The sequence below is a fragment of the Puma concolor genome, chromosome C1, assembly GCF_028749965.1.
Source record: "Puma concolor isolate L17-30 chromosome C1, mPumCon1.1.hap2, whole genome shotgun sequence".
Taxonomy (NCBI): Eukaryota; Metazoa; Chordata; class Mammalia; order Carnivora; family Felidae; genus Puma; species Puma concolor.
Genome location: NC_141674.1, coordinates 40418277 through 40437101, shown reverse-complemented (window position 1 = coordinate 40437101; position 18825 = coordinate 40418277). Strand labels below are relative to the sequence as shown.

General features: G+C 38.2%; 1 protein-coding gene across 3 annotated transcripts in view; it reads left to right on the top strand.

Annotated features, from left to right (window-relative positions):
• Positions 1-18825, top strand: part of FAF1 (Fas associated factor 1) — a 514886-nt gene that overhangs the window by 463852 nt on the left and 32209 nt on the right. For all 3 annotated transcript variants that reach the window (XM_086716934.1, XM_086716936.1, XM_086716935.1), the window contains one exon: positions 9436-9651. In XM_086716934.1, coding sequence (XP_086573060.1) covers positions 9436-9651 — 216 coding nt within the window. The remainder of the gene's footprint in view (positions 1-9435; positions 9652-18825) is intronic.

Here is an 18825-nt window from a genome sequence, read left to right as displayed (position 1 = left end):
CAGGGGAGAGGGGCAGGGTGGGGGGTAAGAGAGAATGAGAATCTTAGGCAGGCTCCACACTCAGCACAGATCCCAACACAGGGCTCGATCCCATGAACCATGAGATCATGACCTGAGCTGATCAAGAGTCAGATGCTCAACCAACTGAGCCACCCAGACACCCCTAAAAATCCTATTTTAAAATTCTTAGCAAACATTTGCCTGGTAAAAGCAGAACCAGAGCTCCTACTGGTATACTTGCTACCTGTTATACTACATTGGAAGAATGAAAGTGGGAACATGAGTAGACTATTAAAGTCAAACTGTTCCTTATAATTTGTATTTTTATCTTATGTAAGTTGCTTCTTGTCCCACAAAAATAGCACCACTACATGAGCCACAAAGGTAATCATCCCTACTATCATCATCATCAGTAGCTATTAAGCAATTAATAAGTGCTAAACCCTGTGCTTAGCACTTTACAGACATGATCTTATTGAATCTCTGTTAACAACTTAATAAGGTAGGTGCCAATACATGAATTCACCTTATTATAACTATAGAGACCACAATTTATTAGTTTCAATTTGAAGTATTCTGCCATTGTCTTCATGAACCATTAAAATAGACTAGAAATTCTAGTTTCACAGTATCCAATTACCAACCTACAGACTGTTCCTCATATCCCAAAAGCAGCCCAAAATTCATATATCTCAATTTTGGTCATGACTATTTGCCTCGATTTACTTTATCCAGCAGTAAGACTATATTTGTTATAAGCAATCAATACTCTCTAGATGGATGATTGGTTGCCAGAACAGAGAATGGTTGCAGAATTGGGTCAGACCAATTGTTCTCATATAGGATCCGTTCTGTTCCTTTGATCACATCAGTATCATGACTTTAAATACTGTCTGTACACTTGGCATCCAAATTTAAATCTCCAGGTCCTCCCTTTCCCTGAACTCCAGACTTGAATATCTAATTACTAGCCCATCATCTCCACATAGATGTCTAATAACATCACAAACTTAATATATCTTAAGTGGAACAACTGATCTTATCCTCCCCACCCAAACTTACTCCTCCTGCAGTCTTCCCTATCTTAATAAGTGGAAAATCTTCTAGTTGTTTGAACCAAAAACCTTAGAATTATCCTTGACTTGTCTCTTTCATGCCATATTTAATGAGCAAATCCTTTTGGCTTTACCTTCAAAATATATGCACAACTCCGATGCTACGTACCTATACCACCACTACCATTCTCATGCAAGCCACCATTATCTGTTACCTGGGTTACTTTAGTAACCTTCCAACTTGACTTGATGCCTCCATTTTTGCCTTCCCTATATGTCTTTTAATAAGTCCTTTTAAACACAATTGGTACATCATGTCACTTCAAGACCCAGATGGCTTCATATTTCAAAATACAAGTTAAATCTTTACAGTGATTCTAAACGTATGCAGGATTTTTAAAAAAGAAATTGATGAAGTGATTCTAAAATTTCTATGAAAAGGCAATCGAACTGGAAAAGCCAAAACAATTTTGAAAAAGAAGAACAAAGTTGGAAGATTGACTCTACCAGAGTTCAAGACAGCATATTTAAGACATTGTGGGAACTGGCAGAAGGATAGACCCACAGTGAAACAGAATAGTCCAGAAATAGATTTACACATATGATCAATTGATTTTGACAAAGGTGCAAAGACAATTCAATGAAAAAAATAATAATCTTTTCAACAAATAATGCTGTGACAGTTGAGTATGCATATGCAAAAAAATGTAAAAACACCAAACAATAAAAAAAAAAAAACCTCCCAGTCCATTTCTTGTATCATACACAAAAAACAAGTCATAGACCTAACACTGTTAAAGTCCTCAAAGAAAACATTGGAGAAAAATCTCATGATCTTGAGTTAAGCCAAGATTTCTTAGATCTGACACCAAAGGCACAATCCGTAAAATAACAAGTATCTAAATTATACCAAATCAAAATTAAGAACCCCTGCTGATCACAGGGCACCTTGGTGGCCCACTTGGTTAAACATGTGACTCTTGATTGCGGCTCAGGTTGTGGTCTCCTGGTTCATGGGATCCAGCCTCTCATTGGACTTAGTGCTGACAGTGTGGAGCCTGCTTGGGATTCTCTCTCTCTCTGCCCCCCACCCCCGCCACCACCCTGCACTCACTCTCTTGCTCTCTCCCTCAAAATAAATAAGCAAATATTAATTAAAAAAAAAAAAAAAACTTATACCGTTCAAAAGACACTGTTGAAAAGACAAGCCACAGACTAAAAGAAAATCATATATCTACTGTCCAGAATGCATAATGAATTCTCAACATTCAATAATAAAATGGACAAAATATTTAAAGAGATACTTAACCTGGTGCCTGGGTGGCTCAGTCGGTTGAGCCTCCGACTTCAGCTCAGGTCATGATCTCATGGTCCATGAGTTCGAGCCCTGTGTCGGGCCCTGTGCTGACAGCTCAGAGCCTGGAGCCTGCTTCGGATTCTGTGTCTCCCTCTCTCTCTCTCTGCCCCTCCCCCGCTTATGCTCTGTCTCTGTCTCAAAAATAAATAAACATTAAAATAAAATAAAGTTAAAGATACACATACCATGTGACCCAACAGTCAGACGCCTAGGTATTTACACAGGTGAAATACAAGTAACAGTAAAATTTATGTTCACAGAAAAATCTGTAGTTAATGTTTATAGTAGCTGTATTTTAGTCACCAAAAACTAGAAGTTAACTAAGTGTCAACCAACTGAAGAAGGAGTAATCACACTGGTATATTCGATGGAATACCACTCAGCAATAAAAGAATGAACTACAATATAGTCAACAACATGAATGAATTTCCAATGCATTACACTGAATGAAGAAAGCCATTTATATGATATTTATGACTATATTTATGTAACATTCTAGAAAAGACAAAACTGGAGGCAAAATAGAAGTTGCCAGGGACTAGGAATGGGGGAACTGTGTTGGGGGGGGGGGGTTGGGGTGATAGAACTGTTCTTTATCTTGATTGATGATGATGGTTATATAAATATATGCATTTACCAAAACTCACAAAATTATACACTTAGAGGGACAGGTTTTTACTGTATATCAGTTATACCCCAATTTTAAAATTAGGAAAAAAATTATGACATGGGCTACTCAAAGCCATGTATGACTTACTCACCCTTCTCCTTTGATTCCTCTCTAATCAACTGCATCCCCTTCTCCCCCTGATCTTTCTGCTCCTGCCACATTGGCTGCCTTGCTATTCTGCAGTCAGGCCAGGCGCCAGGGCTTGACAGTTACTGTGATTACTGCCTGCGATGCTTCTCTCTGACCTAAATGTCCATGTGACTCCCTCTCTCTTTTAGGCCTTTGCTTACTGGCCTACAGTTTTTACTTATTGAGGCTTACAGAGTTTAAAGTTGTACCCCTTCCTCCTACCAGCCTCCCTGTACTCTCTCCATAGCATTCATCACTTTGTGACAAACTATACATTTTCTTATGTGTGTATTTGTTGTCTTTCTTCCACCCTACTAAAATATAGTTTCCACATAAGCAGAATTTTTTTTCATCTATTTTGTTCACTGCTATTTTCCTATCATTTAGAACAATGGCTGGCATATAGAAGGTGCTCAGTAAGAATTTACGGAATTAATGACTGTTAGCTTTAGCCTATTTCAAACTCTTTCAACTAGCTATAAACTGTTGTATATGTGAGTATGACGGGTACTCAGAAGCCCAGAAGATAATGTGCATATGCATGTATTTATGTATGCATGTTGTGTATGTAAATTAAGTCAGTCTTTGATTCCTACTGTAAGAGATTGGTGTTCGAATATATTATTTTTCCTGTTTAAAAAATGTAAGTGCATAGAAACTGTCTTTTCTGGGTATCTATCTATATTTCCTAATTTCACTTCAAAGAAGTCCCCATTTCTCATCCTTCAAATGTGAATGCTTTGAATATTCATATTTTTTAGTCAAACAGAAAGTCCAAGATCAATTTATATTTCCAACTTATACTAGGTTTCCTTGTTTTGTTACAAACCTAAAATAATGCAAATAAAAAATTATATTTGTTGAGCAAATCAAATTGAAGTTTAACAATGGTGTTTACTATGACTGCTATTCAAGTGTAGGTGTCCTTTATGTCATTGTTTTACAACAGTGTTTACTTATATGAGGCCTTTGTTTTTAGCCAGTATATTTGAAACTTAGCTACTGATGTATGTTTGTTCTTTTTTGCCAGTAAAACTTGGGTATTCACATCCCAAGGTTGCCAACTTACCTAATATCTCTTCATTGTTTTCCACCTTGGGATGTGGGATATCTGAGGTCTGTTTTCATTCTGGGGAAAAGCCCTGGAGACTAGGTGCATTGAGGAAGCAGATATTGTCTGCACAATGAGTGGGGTAATGAGCTACTGTTGTTTATTCTTCTGTAGTATAATTGGTTGAGTTCAGACAATAATGTAGCATCTGTTGTTATAGTGTGCAGGGAAATGTCAAAATAGAAGGCAAGCATACAGGTGGATTAAAGGGAAGAACAGGAGGAGAAACCAGGAAATATCACGTTAAGTTCTGATTTAAAGTAGGTGCAGAGGGATTATAATAACGATAATGATAACAACAACAACAACTGTCATCTGTTGAGCACCGTATTACAGCGTGAGGTTCAATGCTAGGCACTTATTGAGTGCTGGCCATGTGTCAGCACTTGCTAGATGTTTTACAAACATTACTACATGTTATACAAAAAAAATTGTGAGGAAGGTATTATTGGCCCTATTTATTATATGGGGTAACTGAAGTTCATAAAGACTGTTACATGCCTATGAGTCAAGATTTGAACCTCTGTCTGTCATACCCAAAGCCTGTTTCCTAACCATACATAGCATTTAATTGTTAAAGTTTTTTAAACTGCAGTGTTAGCAGTCAGGATAGTGATTAACTTTGAGAAAGATAATTTTCAGGAAGGGGCAAAAGGACTTTTGATGGCCAGTTATATGGGTATGTTCACTTTTTGAAAATTTATCAAGTTGTATACTGTTGCACACTATCTATATACATTGTACCTTTTCATAGCATATTTCAATAAAAAACTTTAAAATGATAGAACATATGGCTTTGAACAAAACATAAAGTTTTATACAGTATGTCACTGATTAAAATTTTGCTTAAAAAAGATTTAAATATATATTTATATAAAACTATGCATGGAAAATTGATGGAGAGTGGGATGAAGAAAAAGTTTTAGAAATAAATGGTGGTGATGGTAATACAACACGTAAATATACTTAATGCCACTAAATTATACACTTAAAAAATGGTTTAAAAAATTAATGGTTTAAAAAATCAAATGGTAGCAGTGGCTATCTCTGGATGGTGAATCTGGAAATTAATTGTAATATTTTTCTTTTTCCAAAGGTTATATATTACTTTTATAATCAGGAAAAATATTTTTTTAACTCAAAGACATAGTTTTAAGTTTTTATTTTAATTCCAATTACTTAACACACAGTGTTATATTATTTTCAGATATACAATATAGTCATTCAGCAATTCCATGCATCACCTGGTGCTCATCACAAGTGTACTCCTTAATCCCCATCACCTGTTCAGCCCATCGCCCCACCCACCTCCCCTCTGGTAACCATCAGTTTGTTCTCTGTAATTAAGAGTCTGTTTCTTGGTTTGTCTCTTTCTCCCTCTCATTTTTTTCCATTCGCTCATTTGTTTCTTAAATTCCACATATGTGTGAAATCATATGGTATTTGTCTTTCTCTGACTGACTTATTCCACTTAGCATTATGCCATCTAGCTCCATCCATGTCATTGCAAATGGCAGGATTTAATTCTTTTTACGGCTGAATAATATTCCATTGTATATATACGCCAGATCTTCCTTATACATTCATCAATTGATGGACATGTATGCTGCTTCCGTATCTTGGCTATTGTAAATAATGCTCCTGTATAAACATAGGGGTGCATGTATCCCTTTGAATTAGTGTTTTTGTATTCTTTGGGTAAATACCCAACAGTGCAATTGCTGGATTATAGGGTAGTGCTATTTTTAACTTTTTAGGAACCTCCATATTGTTTTGCAGGTGGCCACACCAGTTTGCATTCCCACAACAGTGAAAGAGGGTTCCTTTTTTTCCACATCCTCGACAACACCTGTTGTTTCTTGTACTGTTGATTTTAGCCATTCTTGACCAGTGTGAGGTGATATCTCATTGTAGTTTTGATTTGCATTTCCCTGATGGCAAGTGGTGATGAACATCAGCCATAAAAGACATAGTTTTAAAGAATCACAGTGTTAGAAATAGTCAAATGATCCCATTTAACAGTTTAGAAAATATATATAACTCTAATCCACAGAGGTGGTTTATTCCTACAAGCAACTTTTGGGTAGCCCTTAAGGAACATGTATGTTGAAAATTAGTCTGGAAGTTGATGCTGGAGGGAGTCATACCTCAGAGAAAGGAGTGATGAGTTCTTGGTTACTAGGAGTAGAGCCCCTGAGATTCAGATTCTTTTAGCATTTATTTAGCACATGCTGTGTACTTATCACCATACTAAGTACTTTCGCATGTATCATTTCAGTTAACATGTTAGTTTATTCCTTCTCTTATCAAATACATATTGAGCATATATTTTGTGCTATATGCTACTCTTGCAATAAGCAGTAAGACATTTTCCATACTCTTAAGGAACTTGTAAGCTAGTGAGAAAGCCAGACATTAAACAAATAACTATGGTACAGTATGGAGAATGCTGTAATAGACATAGTACAACTGGAATTTAATTTTGATATACACAGGTTTATCTATTCATTGGGTTATTAATATATGACAATATTACTAAAATAACTTAATATTTGAAAATGTTCAGCTGAAACTGGTTGCTGATCAGAACACCAATATTAAGTAAATTCCCTCATGCTAGCCAAAGAAGGAAAGAAAGGAAAGGAGAAAAGGCAAGAGTAACTGGTTTAACTTTCTATTATTCTGATTTTTGAATTATATTTCTTATGTCTCCATTTCTGGGTTATCAGTTCCCCCATATAAAAAACAAGAATATAGGACTATTTAACCAGTGCAACCCAAGCAACCATTCACTAAAGCCTACTATGTATCCAACACCACACTAGGAACTTCACATATATCGTGTTTGTAATTCCCATCTTTTATTATCCCCTTTAAGGTAGATGGTATTATCCAATGCCTCAAGAAAGAAAATGACTTCAGAGTCATAGAGAAAAATAGCTTTCACTATACACTACAGAAATTCTTTTTTTTTTTTAATGTTTATTTATTTTTGACAGAGAGAGAGAGACAGAGCATGAGTGGGGGAGGGAAAGAGAGAGAGGGAGACCCAGAATTCAAAGCATACTCCAGGCTCTGAGCTGTCAGCATAGAGCCCGACTCGGGGCCTGAACTCACAGACTGCGAGATCATGACTTGAGCCGAAGTCAGACGCTCAACCGACTGAGCCACCCAGGCGCCCCTATGCTACAGAAATTCTTAATGGTTTTTTGAAAACCAGTATTAGAACCAACCAAATTATCCTGAATGACACAAAATTAGTTTCTTATCTATATTGGTGTCTGAACAAACTTTGTTTCTTTGCTGGTTATTTTAAACACATTTTTTCTTCCACCCTGTTTTCCCCACCCTCTATAGGTTAACATTTTTATGTGTTTCTTTTTATTTGTAGAAGCTTATTGATTTTCTCCAAAGAACCAGCTTATTTATTGGTTAACTATATATTTTTTTTCTAATGCATTCCTGTATGCTTTAGCTTTATTATTATTTTCTTCTAAGCTTTTTTCCCACTTACTTTATTGGCTTTTTCCCCCTAGTGTTTCCCCCTAGTCTTTTTTTTTTTTTTTAAAGTAAGCTCTACACCCAACATGGGGCTTGAACTTACAAACCCCAAGATCAAGGGTTGCATGCCCTGCCAACTGAGCTTATTTTTGTTCTTTCTTTTCTGATAATAGAAGAATTTTAAGGCTATGAATTTCCTCTGAGCACTGCCTTGGATGAATCCCATTAATTCCAACATGATGGATTTCAACAATCATTGTTTTCTAGATATTCTGTATCTTTTATTTATAGTTCCCCTTTATTATTTATAGTTCAGTTCTGTGCTGACAGTGTGGAGCCTGCTTAGGATTCTGTCTCTCTCCCCCTCTCTCTCTGCCCCTCCCCAGCTTGTGCTCACTCTCTCTCTTTCCCTCTATCAAATAAACTTTTATAAAAAAATGAAAATTGCTGTTGAGGATTTAGAGAATATAAATTCCAATTTCTCTCATTCATGTTACTTGGTTATAATAGTCACAGATAAATTGAAGGACTATTTTGTTTTTCTATTGATGACAAATTGGGAACATGGAAATGTCAAAGTAACCAGGCAAGAATATAAATATAAGGCTGAGCATACTAATGGCAGGCTTACTTATAAGATGCCTCCCGAGTACCAGAGACAAAAAGGTTTTAGTGAATTTCTGCCATAGATTCCTATATCAGAGACCTTCTAATTTCCTTCCAATGGAGTATCATGAATATGAAACAATGCAATACTGTAGGTTGTGAACTTGGAAACCTAGGTTCAGCCCAACTCTAGCCATCAGATCTCAACAGTTTACTCCATCTGTTTAAGTCTGTATTTTTACCTGTGAAGTGAAGAATTTTGGCCATCTCTAGGTCCAGAAATTGGAACTTGGCCAAGTCCCACAGCAAGTTAGTGACAAGGCTGAAAATAGGTCTACGGTCTTCTGCCTCCAATAAAGCTAACATTTGAATTTCTTTTCATTCCATTCCACTTTGTTTTTATTGTAGTAAAATATATACAACAGAAATTTGCCTTTGTAACCATTTCTAAGTGTACAATTCAGTGGCATTAATTATATTCACAATGTTGTGCAGCCATCACCACTATTTCCAAAGTTGTTCATCACCTCAAGCGAATCTTTCCAGTCCATTTTCATGTTCATATAATATCTAGTATTCTACAAACTTTTCAGTCATTTTGACTTGGAAAATGTATGCTTTTCAAATATATTATTTACTTGTATGTCTTTTGTAAATGCTTCTAATAGCCTTAATTCATAACCTACAAAGGAGGCAATTTGGGTATTTGATACCCATGAGCCCTTCAGTAAAAAACAAATTACATTTCTTTTCTATGTGGTTACCTATCAATTTACTAATATGCCATTAAAGTGGGATTTCTTTTAATTAATTGCTTATTGGGCTAATATTAAGAAAATGAAAAATACATGATTCTATTGTTCAAGCATCAGGCTTGGTTAATAAAGGGCAATAACTTTTTGATGAGTTTCTAGAAAGCAGCAGCTTCTTTCTAGTCTCTCCCTGCCCCACTCTCCACAGTCCTTTCTGTTACACACTTTGACACCTGATTTTTTTCCCTCTTTAGGCCATTCGACTCTCCTTAGAGCAGGCCCTGCCTCCAGAGCCAAAGGAAGAAAATGCTGAACCTGTGAGCAAACTGCGGATCCGGACCCCCAGTGGCGAGTTCCTTGAGCGGCGGTTCCTGGCCAGCAATAAGCTCCAGATTGTCTTTGATTTTGTAGCTTCCAAAGGATTTCCATGGGACGAGTTCAAGTTACTGAGTACCTTTCCAAGGAGAGACGTAAGTTCACATGCCTATTTTAGGAAATATGTCCAGTGGGAGATATCCCATCATTAGGGTTGGACAAAGTAGTCCAAAAAAAGTCCAATGGTACAGCCTACTACAAGACCACATGCCTAGGAGTACTTTGTTGCACACACCATTCTCTTCTCAGCCTTTGGAGGAGGTATGTCTTCCCAAGCCAACAGACATGTCCCAGGAGCCTATGTGAGAAATTAGGTACTAAATCTTTCTTCCTTCCTAGCTATTTCCCCTATTCAAGCGTCTGTATACAGACTCAAGATCTTTCCCAAGATCTCATCTCTATATACCTCAGAGTAGATCTGAGAATTGTGTGCTTATCAGCTTAACAGTTTGATCAGGGTCAACAATTATAGGTTCACTAGAACAAGTCCTGCTAAACCAAGAGTTTTTTGTGATTTGACAGTTTTTGCTATCCTGGAAAGTCACAGAGAATGACTTATACTCATTATGTATCTGTATTTCAGCAAAGTATTTGATAGTCTCTAATGTATTCTGGGGCAAAATAGAGATGTAACTCTATACTTAGGTAGTCTCATTGCTGACTAAATGGTGGTGTCCAGAAAGTGACACCTAGAGTAGACCAGGAACTTCTATATTCAATCCTTTATTACTCACCATGCTTTTAAGACTTTATCAGATTTATAGATTATGAAAAACAAGATTTAAAAAAAACCTTAAAATCCTAAAACAATAGACAAAAATAAACCTATAGAAATTTTACAGAAATATTTAGAGATAGATTCCCACATTAGATTTAGAAAATTAATTACTCATGTTTGGCCTGGAAAGACCATGCCTTAGCAGAAGTTATTGTTGAATTGAGCTGAATAAGCATTAATGTGTTGTGGCTGCTAACAAAATGCTAGATGCATTTTTAGAGGTATAATCCCAACAAGAAGATAATTTAATGGTCCTGTTCAACTGTGTACAAAATAAACTCTCCCTCAAACAGTCCTTAGACTCCATGCTGAAGCCTGAAGAAAAAAGAGCATGTCTAGAGCAGAGCTGATCGGAAGATGAGGGAACTGGAAATCCTGTCATTTGAGGAACATTTCCTCTGGAGATGGAAAGGCTATGGGAGACATGATTGTTGTCTTCAGTTACTTGAAGGGCTGCCATGAAAAAGAGAGATCTTACTTTGTAAGGCTCCAAAGACGGAACTGGGACCAGTGATTTCAAAGTTACAGGAGATGAATTTGGCCCCATATAGGGAAGTATTTTCTAAGAAGGGAACATCTTGGGTCATGAAGTAGTGATTTTCCTGTCATTGGAGATAACCATGCACTACTGAATGATCCCTTTCCAGCATTACTGGACATACATGGGGAAGGATTCATTCCTGATGTTCCTACTTTAACTGGGATAGGGCTTAGACTAGCTTACCTCTAGGATACATAGTAAATCTTAATATTCTTTGATTCCATTTTGATCCAATAATGTAAACTCTAATAACTTAGACTTCATCTAAAACACAAAAGCAAGAATTTAATTAAGGTTCATCTTAGTCCCTCACAGTGGCTGTCAGATTTGCAGAGTAGAGACAGAAATCAGTGGTATATGTTTAGCTCTACCACTCAGCCACAAAATCCCTAGGTGGGATGAGGATCCTACTACTTATATCTCAGCCAAGGACACTGGAATGGACTCCAGGTGCTAGCCATTGGTTCCTCTCTCACTAGCCCCACCTACTGCTCCAATCTCTTCCTCTTTGTTATATATAATACACACAAACATGTCCCAGGGAACACATGCATGTACGTGCTCTGTGGACTGCATGGCCAAGTAAAAAACTACTTGAATTCTGAAACTGAAGTTAAATTCTAAGTGTGTGAACACTTAGGAAAGAACCCCTGTCAAGGGGTTCAAGATCAGCCTGGTTCTCATACTTATGTTCTGTGATGAACATCTCTCTTAAAGAACTTACAAAACTTAGGAACTAACTTAGTCCCTCCCAGCTCTTGTTTGTTTGTTTGCTTGTTTAAATTTAAGTATAATTAACATATAACCTTATATCAGTTTCAAGTGTACAATATAATGATTCAATATTTGTGAACATTGCGAAATGATAGCCACAGTAGGTTTAGCTAATATCCATCATCACACATAGTTACAATTTTTTTTTCCCTTGTGATGAGGACTTCTAAAATCCCAACCCTTGGTTTTAAGGCACTCCTCTTCTGGGCCTTTCATCTGAAAGTGAAAGTACTAAAAGAGAGAAAGTCTAAGGAACTGCTGGCTTTTAAAATTAAACTTTTTTTTTTTTTCAAATTAATTTTTTTTTTTAATTTTTTTTTTTCAACGTTTATTTATTTTGGGGACAGAGAGAGACAGAGCATGAACGGGGGAGGGGCAGAGAGAGAGGGAGACACAGAATCGGAAACAGGCTCCAGGCTCTGAGCCATCAGCCCAGAGCCCGACGCGGGCTCAAACTCACGGACCGCGAGATCGTGACCTGGCTGAAGTCGGACGCTTAACCGACTGCGCCACCCAGGCGCCCCTCAAATTAATTTTTAACCCAATTACTGGGAGTAGCGTGGGGGGAACAAGCTCTAAAAAAATTTTTTTTAATTTTTTAATTTATTTTTGAGAGAGACAGACAGACATAGGAGCAGGGGAGGGGCAGAGAGAGAGGGAGACACAGAATCCGAAGCAGACTCCAGGCTCTGAGCTGTCACCACAGAGCCCAACGCGAGGCTCAAACCCACAAACCATGAGATCATGACCTGAGCCGAAGTTGGACGCTTAACCAACTGAGCCACCCAGGCACCCCTTTTTATTTTAATGGTTTTTTTTAGTTATTTTTGAGAGAGAGAGAGAGGAACAATCTCTAAAAAGGCTGAGTTTTATGGTTAGTATTAATGACTATATGGTAGAAATGTAGACTGTACAAAGTTGCTGTTGTAAATAAGCAAGGAACTGTGAAGTGAAATGCAGAGGTTTTTGGGCCTGCTATCTGCCCACCTTGAGCTCTACTGACTGAACACTCAGCCTTTTCAGTACAGACTATGTTAACTATGGATTTGCCCTAAATCGAGGGTTAGTCACCTAGTTTTAGAGAAAATTTACTCTTTTTTTAATGTTTATTTATTTTGAGAGACACGGGGAGAGTGCAAAGGGTAGGGACAGAGAGAGAGGGAGAGAGAGAATCCCAAGCAGGTTCCATGCCCAGTGCAGAGCTCGACCCAACACAGGGCTCGATCTCACAACTGTGAGATCATGACCTGAGCCAAAATTAAGAGTCAGATGCTCAACCGACTGAGCCACCCAAGCTCCCCAAGAAAATTTGCTCTTCATTTAGATCTCAAGCATTCACTCTTTACACTGCTGAAGAATGCTATTCAATCTCGTTAACAGGCTCTTCTAATGTTCCTTTCATACCTAACCCCATTTCTATCTCAAACCCTATCCCAAGGCCAGTTTAGATCAAGTTGGGCCCAGCTCCCCAGAGGAAAAGTTTAACCAGAGGCTTGCTTCTGTAAGAGGATTTTTCTAAAAACCTATTCTGATCATTCCCTTTCTTGTTTAAAACAAACAAACAAACAGAAAACCTCATTAATAGCTCCTTATGGACCTAGGATAAGGATAGACCCATTGGAATGTTTTCAAAAACTCTCCATAATCTGACCCATACCTACCATTCCCACCTTAAGCTTTGCCTTTCATTACTTATTTCCATCACCAGGAGATGAGATTGCTCACTATTCACAAAAGACACGAGACTCTCTTGCCTCTTTGCTTCTGTATACTCTGTTCTCTTTTCCTTGAATATCCACTCTCCCCACTTTTCCTGGCTTGTTTGATGTCATCTTTTAATGCCCAGCTCAAATGTCATCGATGCTCTCTCAGAAGCCCTCCCCTTCTCCCAGGCTCCTCAGCTCTGTACCCATTGCAGTTTGTACATCCCTCTCTCATATCACTTTTCCTGTTGTTCTATGATTTCTTACAAAGGCTGTCCATATCATGTTCATGTCTATCTCCCCTGAAGTTCCCAGAATGGTACCTCACACATAACCATTTACTTGCTGTTGTGAAATGTTAATGATCTCGGTCTGTTCCTAAATCTCTGATTCCAGAGTGAACTAGAGAAGCTGTTCCAAATAAGAACAGATGCCATAGGCCCACCCAGATTCCAGACCCAGACCTAAACCCAGAAAGCCCACCCAGGACTCACTAGACCTCCTAGAGCCAGGGGTAGGGTGAGAGTTAATAGCCCTTCATCCTTTTCTAAATGCTCTTTCAAGTCAAATGACTAGTGTTTTTGCAAGGCTATTCTGTAACAGCCATCTGTGTCTGCAAGGATTAGGATCTAATTTGTAAAAGTCATCTTAAATTACAACCAAACTAAAGACTGTTAAAAAGCACATCTTAAGACCTCACCTCTTTAATAACAAATAACATAAGACTTAACTCCAGGAGTCTTATTGTGTCTTCAACCTTTTCTCCACAAAGCAGAGACTGATTTCTCACCATGGGATGGTAAACGTTCTCTGTGCCCCCACCCTCCAATCAAAACAATACTTCATGTTAAGATTTCCCAGCTGTCCAACTATTTACTAAATGTCTGGTGGGTATGCCACTGAATTAAGCACTGTGGGACAAGCAAAATAGCAGCAGACACAGGCCTTTCCCAGCAAAGCTGATTGTCAAGGTGCTGGGAACATTGAGTTATTTGATTTTTGTTGTTGTTTTGCTTTCTGTTTTGCTCATAACAGTTACCAAGAGAAGTAGTATTCACTACCAGAGCTTTAGTCATTAAGCCATACCTCTTGGATGTGTTAGAGCCATGTGAACATCAGTGGCCCATTTGCTTACTTGGGCAATGCAAGGTAGTTGGTAGTGACGTAGTTGAGTCCTAAAGTTAAGGAATGATCCTAACCCCTACTACTTACTACTCCCCCTGCCTCAGAGTCAGTAAGGGGCCCCTGCCATCTTCTCAGTTCCCCTCTGGACCTACTGGGTACTGGCCCAGTGCCACTCAGTGTGAGGTTGTCAATATCCCCCAACCTTCCTCTTTCCTTTTCTCTCCTTCTTTCCCACCCCTCCTGTTCTTTCCAATCCCATTTTACTCTTTTTATTCTCCTCCCTTCTTTCCACTCTTCCCACCTCCTTTTCTTTTTATACCATAACTCTTTCCCATTACTGTCTCCTCTGTTTTCCCTCTTTTGCCAACTCAGAGAATCTCCAGCTGCAACTGGAAAGTGTGGTCTTTCTGTTTATAATATGACTGGAGAATACTAGGAAAGGAGGATGGTAATGGCAGATTGGCTTCAGGACTGGTGCCCTGTGTTCCTTGTCACTTATGTAATCAGACAGCCCTCATTCTTGCTCTGAGAGCATTTCTTCCTCCAGACCTATAGATATGAACTCCCCAAACAGACAAACATGGATACATTCAGAAATACAGTATCAGACATTTTATTTTCTAAAACAAAGTAATGAACGTATTTGTATTTTTCTCCTGCTTTCTAGTTTTTCCCCGTCCATAAGTATAACTTATAATTTTTTTTCTTTCTCTTTCTAATGTTTAAAGGAACAAGACAGTGAATATAAACAAGCTTCTAGCGGAGTAGGCCCTTAGTTAGTAAAGGTTTGTTTAAATTAACTTTGGGGGGGAACACCTTACAAATTTAGGGTATGCAGATTCCTTCCTCTGTTACCCATCCACCTTTATTACATTAAGCATTAAGCTCAGTGCTGGAAACACAGGACTGGAAAATAATGACATAATTCTTGCCCTTGTAGAACTTACAGTCTGTATCCACAAACTACTGCTGGATGATGTTTGACTTTATCGATAACACAAGGATATCCTTTTTGCCAACATAAGGAAATAGAAGTAGTTTAATTTGTATTTCGTTCATGTATTTGTTCTTCCATATGACAAAACATTTGCTGAGCAGCTACTCTGCCAACCTCCATACCAGACGCTAATGATACAGAAATAAAAAATTGTTACTGACCTTGAAGAGTTCATATTCTAGTGAAAACACACATAAAGCAAATTGCATTACAAATTATACCTACAGTTGGAAAGACAGGTAATTTCACCCTGCAGTGGTAAGGGAAGGCATTATAAAGGAAATAAATTTGAACTGAGTCTTACAGAGAGAGATGTTGGCTGAGTAGAAACAGAGCATAGTTAAAAATAAAAGTTTTGGTTGCAGTTCGACCTGTATCTGAATCCCACTCCATCAGATACCTGCTGTGTGACACTAAGCAACTTACTTGACCATGCTGAATGTTTATTTCTTCACCTTTCTTTCTTTGAAAGAAAAATAATAACATCTATCTCAGAGAGTTGTGGAAAGAAATAAGAGAATGTAAACTGTCCCTACCACATAGTAAATAGTTTCTGCTGTAATTACCTTAAGTGGAGAGAGGCAGAAGAGGTAGGAAAGGCTTACAGCTAAAGAAAGCATGGTAGCAATGAATTCTTTCTTTAGAGCAATGATGGATACTTATGTTAAAAATACCCAAATGCTCCAAACCAGACAAAATAATGTATCATTACATTACATTGGAATCGTTACTATATTTGAAAAGGATCTCAGAGATATCGAAGCAATGCTGTCATGTTACAGATGGAAGAATCAAAGCATAATAAAATGATGCACTTTACTTATGTCACATGATCAATTATAAAAGCAGAGCCAACACTAAAACCCAAGCTTTCTTATGGCCATTGCTTTTTAAGATCACTGGCTTCTTGGAGCACCTGGGTGGCTCAGGTGGTTGAGCTTCCAGCTTCGGCTCAGGTCATGATCTTATGGTACATGAGTTCAAGCCCCACATCAAGCTCTGTGCTGACAGCTCAGAGCCTGCAGCCTGCTTCAGATTCTGTGTCTCCCTCTCTCTCTGCCCCTCCCCTTCTTTTTTTTTTTTAATTTTATTTTTTATTTTTTTAAGTTTACATCCAAATTAGTTAGCATATAGTGCAACAATGATTTCAGAAGTAGATTCCTTAGTGCCCCTTACCCATTTATCCCATCGCTCCTCCCACAACCCCTCCCGTAACCCTCAGTTTGTTCTCCATATTTATGAGTCTTCTGTTTTGTCCCCCTCCCTGTTTTTATATTATTTTTGTTTCCTTTCCCTTATGTTCATCTGTTTTGTCTCTTAAAGTCTTCATATGAGTGAAGTCATAGATTTTTGTCTTTCTCTGACTAATTTCACTTAGCATAATACCCTCCAGTTCCATCCACGTAGTTGCAAATGGCAAGATTTCATTCTTTTTGATTGCCGAGTAAAACTCCATTGTATATATATACCACATCTTCTTTATCCATTCATCCATCAATGGACATTTGGGCTCTTTCCATACTTTGGCTATTGTTGATAGTGCTGCTGTAAACATGGGGGTGCGTGTGTCCCTTTGAAACAGCACACCTGTATCCCGTGGATAAATGCCTAGTAGTGCAATTGCTGGGTCATAGGGTAGTTCTATTTTGAGTTTTTTGAGGAACCTCCATACTGTTTTCCAGAGTGGTTGTACCAGCTTGCATTGCCACCAACAATGCAAAAGAGATCCTCTTTCTCCGCATCCTTGCCAACATCTGTTGTTGCCTGAGTTGTTAGTGTTAGCCATTCTGACAGGTGTAAGGTGGTATCTCATTGTGGTTTTAATGTGTATTTCCCTGATGATGAGTGACGTTGAGCATTTTTTCATGTGTCGGTTGGCCATCTGGATGTCTTCTTCATGTCTTTTGACATGAAGTGTCAAAAGTGAATAGAAGTGTCTATTCATGTCTTTTGCCCATTTCTTCACTGGATTATTTGTTTTTTGGGTGTTGAGTTTGATAAGTTCTTTATAGATTTTGGATACTAACCCTTTATCTGATATGTCATTTGCAAGTATCTTCTCCCATTCTGTCAGTTGCCTTTTAGTTTTGCTGATTGTTTCCTTTGCTGTGCAGAAGCTTTTTATTTTGAGGAGGTCCCAGTAGTTCATTTTTGCTTTTGTTGCCCTTGCCTCCGGAGATGTGTTGAGTAAGAAGTTGCTGCAGCCAAGGTCAAAGAGGTTTTTGCCTGCTTTCTCCTCAAGGATTTTGATGGCTTCCTGTCTTACATTGAGGTCTTTCATCCATTTTGAGGTTTTTTTTGTGTATGGTGTAAGAAAGTGGTGCAGGTTCATTCTTCTGCATGTTGCTGTCCAGTTTTCCCAGCACCACTTGCTGAAGAGACTGTCTTTATTCCACTGGGTATTCTTTCCTGCTTTGTCAAAGATTAGTTGGCCATACGTTTGTGGGTCCATTTCTGGGTTCTCTATCTGTTCCATTGATCTGAGTGTCTGTTCTTGTGCCAGTACCATACTGTCTTGATGATTACAGCTTTGTAGTACAGCTTGAGGTCCAGGATTGTGATGCCTCCTGCTTTGGTTTTCTTTTTCAAAACCGCTTTGGCTATTCGGGGTCTTTTCTGTTTCCATACAAATTTTAGGATTATTTGTTCTAGCTCTGTGAAGAATGTTGGTGTTATTTTGATAGGGATTGCATTGAATATGTAGATTGCTTTGGGTAGTAGCGACATTTTAACTATTTGTTCTTCCTATCCAGGAGCATGGAATCTTTTTCCATTTTTTTGTTTCTTCTTCAGTTTCTTTCATAAGCTTTCTATAGTTTTCAGTGTATAGATTTTTCACCTCTTTGATTAGATTTATTCGTAGGTATTTTATGTTTTTTTGTGCACTGCTCCTCCCCTTTTTGAGCCTTATCTGTGTATCTCTCTCAAAAATAAATAAACATTAAAAAAAAATTTTAATGGCCTACCAGAGAAAGTCCAAACTCCTTACCGAAGCATACACAATCTCACACCATCTCCTCTTCCTGCTCAGTTCTTCTCCCCTGCTCCCCACCTCCCATGCAGTTACTTCCCTACCACATTCATCTCATCCTTAAGCCACAAAAAACTGCTTGCCTGAGAGAAACCAACAGGTGTCACTCAGGTGCAAAATGCACTCACAGAGCTACCTTATCCCTTTTCTCATCAGCTTTGGGAGGCAGCAAGGCAGTCATTGTTAGTGCCAGTTAGAGAAAATGGGGGCCTCAGATACAGTGGCTTGCTTGAGAGCATACATCCAGTTCATGACCACTGAGGACTAAAGACAAGGCCTCTCAATTGCTTTATTTCCAAAAGTGATGTTGTAAGGAAAGA